Source organism: Quercus robur, chromosome 4 (genome assembly GCF_932294415.1).
Source record: "Quercus robur chromosome 4, dhQueRobu3.1, whole genome shotgun sequence".
Lineage (NCBI taxonomy): Eukaryota > Viridiplantae > Streptophyta > Magnoliopsida > Fagales > Fagaceae > Quercus > Quercus robur.
In genome coordinates, this window is record NC_065537.1 from 24615980 (window position 1) to 24625787 (window position 9808).

The 9808-nt window shown below is 32.9% G+C and overlaps 1 protein-coding gene across 1 annotated transcript; it reads right to left on the reverse strand.

Moving 5' to 3' along the window:
- Positions 1 to 2311: 2311 nt before the first annotated feature.
- On the reverse strand, positions 2312 to 7797 carry LOC126720941 (indole-3-glycerol phosphate synthase, chloroplastic-like). The gene is made up of 10 exons (XM_050423875.1): positions 7585 to 7797; positions 6615 to 6872; positions 6315 to 6491; positions 5558 to 5632; positions 5362 to 5406; positions 5098 to 5262; positions 4429 to 4507; positions 3090 to 3172; positions 2925 to 2993; positions 2312 to 2703 (listed from the first exon to the last, which is right to left on the reverse strand). Exons 1-10 carry the CDS (start codon positions 7732 to 7734, stop codon positions 2611 to 2613), a joined length of 1194 nt encoding a protein of 397 aa, XP_050279832.1. The 5' UTR covers positions 7735 to 7797; the 3' UTR covers positions 2312 to 2610.
- Between the last annotated feature and the right edge of the window lie 2011 nt (positions 7798 to 9808).

The window sequence follows — 9808 nt, forward strand, 5'->3', positions numbered from 1 at the left end:
TTGCTACATATGAAATTGTTCATTATTCCTTCTTAATTAGTGTGTCTGTCAGTTTATAACCCTGACGAAATTAACAAGCAACCAAATACTATATCAATTTAGTGTATATACGTATTAAATTCTTTTTATCAATTTGGTTGGTGTAGGGCTTAGTATTTCAACATAACTATAGGAGCTAAGATTTAGAAATTTGGTTACAAGGAGGTATCTTGTACATGGGTATATTCATCATCTCTCTTGTAACATGCTTTAGGTTTACATATTGTAAGAGAAATAATGCATATAATGAATGCATGAGATAATTATTGGGTTACACGAGTCATCACTATGGTTGGAGCTCTCTTGGTCTTAGATAAACATTATCTATATTATATATGTAATAAGGGTTCTGTTAAATAGTATCATTATTTACATATTAAGGTAGAATTTTATAATGTAGATGAGCCAATTTCATAGGAAGTCAAGCTAGTTTCAACTTAAGTCTATGTTATTATTAGCTTTCACTATTTCTCAACGTAGGTGGAATCCTTTAGAGCCTCCTAAATGATTGCACAAAGGGCACTAGTTAACAAAATTCATTTAATAAAACAATGATCTACTTCTTTCTATCCTTTTTGTTCTTTTGGTTTTTTGTTCAAATAATTTTTGAGCAAAGCACAAAGCTTAGGTGCAAATGCTATAGTGATGTAGGGTCTTAATAATAGTTGCCTTTGTGTACTTGTTAAGGTAGAATATTATAACATAGTCAAGTCACTTTTTATAAAGAATCAAGCTAAGTCTTAGCTTAATAATCCATATTTTTATCAACTTTTGTTATTTCTTAATGCAAGTAGAACCCTTTTTAAACCTCCTTAACAAGTGCACAAAGAGCACCCCCCTTAAGAAAAGCCATTTAGAATGATTTGCTCCTATCTATCTTATCTCCTTTTTTAATGGTTTAAAGAAGGGTCTTTTTTTTCCCGTTTTCTTTTGATGAATAAAAGACTTTATTGAAGGAAAGAAACTACACAAAAGAGTCGGCCTCTTTTACAATCACATCTACAACACTAGGAGGCCAGTGACTACGAGACCATTCGGCTAGTTCATGGGCCGCTAGAATTCGCCTCACGTAAACCCAGCTAAAGGAAACATAACCAAGATCGATAGATATAGAATTAATAGCCGATACAAAACTAAGTAATCCCCAAGGAACTTGATCAATAGGAGCTCTTATAGATTCTATGCATATCTTGGAATCACTTTCCACTACGAAATGGGGGGCATTCAACTTAGTAGTAATATTAAGCGCCAATCCCTCATGGACAACTTTGTTTCTCCACATCCATATACGGTCAAGACTCAAGGCTCCAAACAAAATGAACTTCTCTTTTCAGCAAAAGCCATTATAATGATTTGCTCCTATATGTAATTTTTTTTTTTTATAGTAATTCTTAGGTACTCCTGGATTATAGAAAATAGTGCTCCCTCCTCTCACATTCATGGTGGAGTCCGCTCATTAAATTCATGGTGTAGTCTACCATGAATGTGAGAGGATGGAGCACTGTTTCTCCGTGCTCCAAAAGTACTAAGAATTTTCCTTTTTTTTTTTTGTTTAAAGTTTTGACTAAAAGACAAAGCTTAAAACACAAATCTTTTAAGTGATTTAGTTTACGTTTTCAAATTAAATTCATTAAATTCAACCATTTGGTTGTATAGACCAAGAAATCATATGATTAAATTTAAAGGTCATGTTAATGGTTGCTCTTTTTTTATTTTATTTTTTGATAGTAAATGATTGCTCTTAAGACAATTGTTAACAAACCATTTTAGGAAAATTTTAACACAACTTTTATAGAAAATAGAAAAAAATTGTCAAAACTTTTTTTTTTCTTTTGCCATAAAACTTTTCTTAAAATGGTTCATTAACAAATTCCCTTAAAGCATTCATTAACATTTTCCTAAATTTAATTGCCATGAAGATGTAATAGCATGATTGCCACGAAAGAGATGTAGCAGCATGATTAAATTTCAATCGGCTAACCTAAGGTATAACAACTTAGGTATCACCCACAATACAAGGCAGACTTGATGTGTAATTTTAAAATATTGGGCATATCAAAGGCTGACTGGTCAAAGGGTAGACGCGACATGATATTATGGGTCTGTATGACTTCCTAGTGAATATTGATGATGAGTATTTGGCATTTATGCTTGAGATAAGTTCTTGGTTGATTACAATATTGTGACTGTGACTCTGTGACATGTTGAAAATGCACTCAAGAGTATGTTTTGTAACATCAAAATGCTCTAAAAAATAATATAAAGACATTCCTTAAACAAACAAAACACACTTAGCGTTTTCATGTTCACTAATTTTAGTTACATTTTAGCTTTTCCATTACACAAACGCAACTTCAAGCAAAATTTATAGGACACCTAGACCACACATTCTTGCTTTATGCATAATCAACTTTAGTATCACAAATGTCACTGGCATTCTTTAGAGATACTCGTTATTCTACTACACTTTTGGAAACTGCATGGGGATACAGCCATGTGGGGCAGGCAGAGACACAAACTTATGGTCGCAAATGAATCTGCCACTCACAAAAAAGGGGTGTATAAAACATTCTAATTTGGACTCAAAGAAATATCTTTGCCAAAAAGTCCAGCTATTCCCTTCCCAGGGTCACTTTGTTTAACGATTGACTCTCCAACCAAAACCTGCAAAGGAACAATATCAATTTTCAGCTAATTTACCCAAGAAGGTTGTAGGATGAGGCATATTCAGCTAAATTAATGCATGAACAAGCTGTTACGTAGGTCAGAAGCCTTGTGGCTTAGTGACACCATCTGGTCTTCCCATGAAGAGAACCTGGGTTCAAATTCCCACCACTCTCCACTTGTTTTAAGCAAAAAACAAAAAAAAAATTTTTGAAACTTACTGCTCTAACACCAGCTTCTTGTACAAAAGCGATATCATCCGGAGTAAACAATCCAGATTCCCCAACTACCTGAAGAATACAAAAAAGAAAAGAAGTCAATGAAATAATACAAAGTTAACATATATGTTTTAGTGAGTTGCCATGAATGGTAAATAGAGCACTTACCATTATGCCTTTGTCACGGATCCTTTGACCACGCTCTCCTTCAATAAGCCTCTTTGTAATACTTATATCAACCTCAAAAGTTTCTGCAGATAGGCAAAAATTAGAGTTGTTGGTCATTGGTATTGTGAGAATGTTTGAATAGTTATGCATGTAGGTCTGATCCTATAAACCCAAGTCTTACATATATGGCCAAGATGTCCTAGTGCCAATCAAATAACTAAACCTATAGCATATTAACCCTATCAGTTACTGCAGTTTTACGATGCTGATTCCCCATGCAGAAAACCAACATATAGTGGAAGCACACACACAGCCTTAGGCTATCATGACAATAGCTAGCAATATAAATAATGTGTTTTACTTAATAATTGAAAACATGTTATCTCTTACGTGACTGATGCAGACATAAGTGGTTCATTAGAAAAGCAGCAAAACAATTAATGTGTTTCTTGAAAATGAGGCCCAAAGCTATGGAACTTGGGTGTGGGTCTTTTGTCGAAATGTAATGGAAGGAATAAGGGGGCAGAGGCAATGAATCTTATCATGGAAAGTGACTCAACTGAAAGTTCAAGCACAAGTTCAAAATGACTTTATTCCCCCATATTTTGAGAAGCTAAAATTCAAATTAAACTTTAAAATAGTCATAGATTGACTTTCGCTAAAAAAGAAAATGGGGGTAGATTACACTAACCTCTGTCAGATATACATATATAACCCCTTAAGACTAGTTTGAATATTGATAAAATGATTAAATTCATCATTTTCTAATAGCTTAAGGTGGTCCTAAATTCGAACCTTGTCTTTGCTCTACCTCCTACTTCAGAAAATTTTATGTGTTGGGTCCCATTTATTAAGGGGAAGTCTAGATGCACACCTAAGGGGAGTAATAGAATATTGGTTAAATGATTAAATTTATCATTTTCTAATGGTTTAAGTTTTTTTGGAGAATTGGTAATTTATTAGGACCATTTGCGTGTTATTACAAATTGAGTTTATTCAAATTGAAATTCATTCAAAATTATGTGTTTACTAACCAGCCTGGTAAAATGATAAGGAAAATCATAAAAAATAAAATAAAAGTAATAACCTTAGGTAGCTAAGTGTCATTTCTAAGAATAGGAGGAGGTTTCTAACATTTCCCCAAACCTCAAACAGGTGAGTGTAATTTACCCAGAAAAGAGACTAGTATCAGATGTCATATATAAGTTACAGAAGAAAAAAGTTAGTAATGATATGTTTAACTAACAATTATATTAAAAACTGAGGGAAAAAAAAGAAAGAAAAAAGAATAAGAATAAGAGAAAGAGTATGCCAAGTCACAATAGCTGAAAAAATTTACCGAGATTCCGGTTGTTGATGCCAATAAGCTCAATTCCTTCAATTTCAAGAACACGATCAATTTCTCTCTCATTGTGCACCTACAACAGGAGCAACAATAGCATGTTCAATAATCTAATTTGTGAGGAAAAATGTTATCTTTATCACTTCAACAAAACTAATAAACTCAAAGTACTAGGAAGAAAAGAAAATAGGAAAACCAAAAACCGTCCCATTCCATAAATTCTTGCATTCAAGATAACGACAAAGACAACTAACAGCATAAAAAAACTGTTGTGAAACCAAAACTATATTACAGTGACATTTTTTTTTTAGAGTAAGCTTTAGCACCAAGGGGAGTGCGATTGTGCTACCCATTGGGAACAAACATTTAAACCAACAGTCAAGCATATGCAAAAGTTTGCCAAATCGCGTTCACATGAGAACTAGTCTGGAATGGGTGTTACTTTCAAATAAAAAAATTGGTCATAAAAGAGCAACCTAGTCACAACTTGAATCGCATCTCTTTTCATATAAATAAACCTTTATGTGATATAGAAGCTCATTATTAAGTCAGAGATTATGGTAATCATATGTTTTACCACATGAAAGGAGAAGACTGCGTCAAACATCTTCAACTACAAGAAAATTTGCAGAAATATAACAAAGAATAAGAAAGCACCATCTGTACCTCAACAAGTGTTGCCAAACCAAGTATCTTGCAAATCTTAGTCATGTATTTGATATCAAGATCTGGCAAAACAGCAGCAATTAAAAGGATGGCATCTGCGCCTTTTGCTCGAGCATTGTAGATCTGCCATGCATCTACAACAAATTCTTTGCACAATAGAGGGCACTGCGTATTTTGCTAGTATTAGACACATAACTCATACCAATTACTAAATAACAGCTTGCACCCTATTTTAGACAAAGCAAAACAATTCCGGGAGCAAACCTTTACTCCAGCATTCCTTATCAACTCCAGATTTTCAAAGCTTCCCTACATTGAAAATTCAAACGAAAGTATGAGGGTTTTTTTAAAAAAAATTAATTCTTTTAGCTTCAAGAATACAAACTTCAAAAAAATAAATTTATTCTGGAAACTTTCAAGTCATAAGAATTCCTAGAAAGATTAAAATAGATTTATTTACCTTAAAAAACTTTTCATCTGTCAAAACACTCAGACATGCTGCTCCACCTCGCTCATAAGATTGGGCAATTTCAACCTATCATGAGAAAATTTCAGAAAGAGACATAAAATTTGACAATCACAGAAAGATAGAAATAAATATAACCTCGAATTCTGCACTGGTACAGTTCTTGAAGGACTTATCAGGCTAAGAGATGGAAGAACTATAAGACTAATTAATCTTACTCAGATAACTCAAGAATCTGGCCATCTCTCTAGTGCCTTAGTTTCAAATAATTCATTCTCTCCTAGAACGAATACCATTTTACATTTACAGATATAGGACTTACCTAATCAGGAACTGCTATCCCAAAGCAGCACTGTTTATTGATTTAAGATAATGTATTCAAATTCCTAGACAAGTAAACTTTTAGTACGTGATCAAGGGATGGACTCTTTATCACTTGAACCAAGCTAGCAGAAACTCTTAACCATTTCATTGAGTGAGTAAAGGTGTGAAGTTCAATGACAATAAAAATGCAAGCAATATATTCATTAGAAATTTCATGTATGGTAAAATCCTAGCAAAACAACTGTGGCCTTCAACAGTACCATTTCAAACAACTTGGGTGGATCAGATGATGATGATAAAAAACGCACGAAAAAAAAATCTGGAGTTGTACTCTTACAAACATGACATCAACAAAGGATCTTGTAACAGATACCTCCAAGCACATCAATAAAATTCAAGAAAAGACAAAGAAAGAATGTAGGCTCACTGGATTAAAGTCCTCTCTTAGAATTCCTCTGCTTGGAGAAGCCTTTTTCACTTCAGCAATCAATCCAGGCAGTCCAGTTCGTAGATTTGCTTCCCTAAGAGCTCCAATAAAGTCTCTAGGAGGAGGAGCATTCTCAAGTTCTTTCTTCAGTGCTAAGAGAGGCCTTCTCTCTCTTAACTGAAAAATGTTAGCTATTGACATTAGAGGGAACTCATCAAAATATCAAAAACAGGAAAAAAAAAAAAAAAAAAAAAAAAAAAAAAAAAAAAAAACATTTTATAAACAAGTCAAAGAAATTACTCTTGCGACTTCCGTGTCCTTGTGCCAAATGATTTCTTCCAAAATGTTGCGAGGAGTATTGCCCTCATTCTGCAACCGAAACTCGAAAGGTCCCACATAGTGCAAAGGGGGTCCAGTTGGTGGCCTCCTCCTAATCCTTATACCCTGACTAGCAGCTACTTCATTGTGGAACATCCCCACTTCCCACTCCTTGACTTTAAGAGCTTCTTCAGGTACAGGTACTGGTGCAACTGTAGCAGAACCATCCTTGGACTCTATCTAAACAACATTAAGAACATAATTCAAACCCAAAAGAATTGTACATTTTAATATCCAAATACAAAAGGACTTCAACAATCACAAAGATCTTTTTCAATCCCAAATATTTGCAGGCTCAAGGAATTCTCTATTGCTCAGATACAATTACTGGTGCAACTGTAGCAGAACCAATCCTTGGACTCCTATCTAAACAACATTAAGAACGCAATTCAATCCCAAAAGAATTGTACATTTTAATATCCAATACAAAAGGACTTCAACAATCACAAAGATCATTTTCAATCCCAAAAATTTGCAGGCTCAAGTAATTCTCTATTGCTCAGCATATGATATCCAAAGAAGCTAACATATTAGACATAATCCAAGTATATTCTAACTTGCCCAAATTTTCTCAAAAAAACAAACAAAACTATTCACGTTCTTGAACTCAGAACTAAATTAAACTCACTATAAAGAAGATAACTTTAGAAACCCATTACAGAAAACTCAAATACCCATATAAAAACAAGCTTATATACCACACGCATTTCACTATAAACATTGAATTATCCAAAACCCAGAAAGGAATTGAAGGGAAAAGTAACTATAATGAAAACAAACAAACAAAAAAGCATAAAATCACAGAGAAATTGAAATATAATCCAACCCCATTACTAAGAATTGAAGCATTGACACAAAACCCATTTTAAAAAAAAAATTAAATTTAAAAAACCTGCTGAGCTCTAATGGAGAAGGAAGAAGAAGTAACAGAAACCGAATTTCTTGTAGGCAAGTCCATTGAAATGGACTTTCTCACGGATAATTTGTTGGGTCTGTGAGTTAGAGAAGGAACCGTTGCTCTCAGAGAAACCAAAGCCTCCATTTGTGTATTGGTTGAATTTTCAGATTGATTGAATTAAAAGGTGTCGATCTAAGTACTTGTGGCGTGTGTAAATTTTTTTTCTTTTTTTTTATAGGATTTCTAAGATTGAGACGATGGGCTTATTACGTCGAAAAAAGAGTCCAGATTGTTGTTATAAGTTATGCGTTACGAAAGATATTTGTTGCGGCGCCTATGAGATTTGTAGAGACTATGTGTGTGGTCACACTAGATAACAAAAATATTGAAACTTCTGTAACCATTTCAGGTGTTTTTGACGTATATCACTTACTTTTATGTAACAAAAAGTGTCTGACGTATTGATGTTTGAATTTTTTATTTTTTATTTTTTTTAAGGGAATCTTTTGATTTATTTATTTTTTTTAATTGAGGAAGTAACACCCAGAACATTAGATTTGACAAATTAAACTTTTTTTATTAGTTTTTTTTTTTTTTAAATCTAAGGGATTTTAAAGTGTATTTAATTTTTTTTCACATTATCATCTAATTATTATAATATAAGCCTTATCAAAAAAAAAAAAAAATTTATAATATATGCATATCATAATATCATACGACTAAATCAGTTATATTTTAATGAAAAAACTCTAACAAAATGTTTGATTTGTTGCGTACCAAGTGTTCAAATGACAAAGTGTGCATTTGAAATTGGCATTTAGCTTATTTTATGCATTATTTAAGAGTCTTTACGTGAGTGCTTCAAAAAAAAAAAAAAAAAAAAAAGATTTATTTCAAATTTGAGTGAGCTTATTTCTACCCATCATTGTGGGTTCCACTTAAGCTTGTTTTTATCAAAAAGTCACCATTTTGGTGACATTATCTAGTTATCGAGGCAAACAACTCGTTTATCAAAAAAACAAACAGCATTACATTCAACATTTAATTAGTAAAATTTTTTATGATTGAATAAAATATTTAAAGTTCAATTTCTGTTTACATCAAAAATCAATTGATATCTTAATTTGATGATAAAGTTTTTTATGGTTGAATAAAAGATTTAGAGTTCAATTTTCATCTACACCAAAAATCAATTGGAGTCTTAATTTGATAAATTGAAACTCTAAAAAAAAATTATTATGAATGCTAGAGTGATGACATCAGAGATGGTCTGAAGTTGTAATGGCCCAAACTTCTGATTTGACATTTGTCAACACGTGTGAACACTATAATGAACTTGTTGTAAAAGAAAAAATAAGAAGAAATGTTAGAACCTGTTGAGCTCTAATTGAGGAAGAAGCAAAAGACACTGACTTCCTTGTATGCAAGTCCATTGTGGGTCCTGGAACTGACCTTCTGATTGAGAATTTGTTGGGTCTATGAGTGAAAGATGGCAGTGTTGCTTTCAGAGAAACCAAACCCTCCATTTTTATTTTTATTTTAATTGAAGTTCAGATTGTTAGAGGCCTTCACAGTCTGATTTTGATGAGAGAAAAGGCAGACTGAGAGCCTGTTATATGGGAGGGTAAAATATATATATATGTGAGTGTGGTAAAATTGATGTACAGAATAGTTTTTGGTTGTGCTTCAACATAATCTTCCATAGTTGGTTCTCTTTATTGGATTGTGGTAGGTGGTCAATATTTTGCTCTTATATTTATGATTAAAGGAAAGTGATAATATTAGACATGGCAATTACTTGTCCCAATAAGACTACAATCATCTATAAAAAATAAAAATAAAAAATGTAATCTGTATGCCGCATCTGTTAGGTAATGAAAATGTGATTTTTGGTGGATTGGACTACTCAAATGAAATTTAGAATCCATGTGACTTTCATTTATCACATGCAGATGTATGTGCTGATTGTTTGGCCAGAGAAAATGAATCTTCTGAAAGGGACAAGTTGTATTATGATTTTTATGGGGTGGTATAGCTCAGCTTCTTTGTATAACTTTCTATTATAACGAACTTCCTCAAAAAGAAAGAAATTAAAAAAGAGAAAGGGGGGAGGGGGGAGGGGGAGGGAAGTGTCAAAGAAAACAGGGGAAGAACTATATATGGAAACGAATCTATCTCCCTGAATGCACCTACATTTTTTTTTTTTTTTTCGGAAGAA

Coding starts and splice junctions, on each gene's coding strand:
- LOC126720941 (XM_050423875.1), bottom strand. CDS start 7,734: ATGGAGGCTTTGGTTTCTCTGAGAGCAACGGTTCCTTCTCTAACTCAC. Junction 6,873..7,584: donor TCTCCATTAGAGCTCAGCAG/GTTTTTTAAATT, acceptor AATGTTGTTTAG/ATAGAGTCCAAGGATGGTTC. Junction 5,263..5,361: donor TAAGGAATGCTGGAGTAAAG/GTTTGCTCCCGG, acceptor CAAAATACGCAG/TGCCCTCTATTGTGCAAAGA.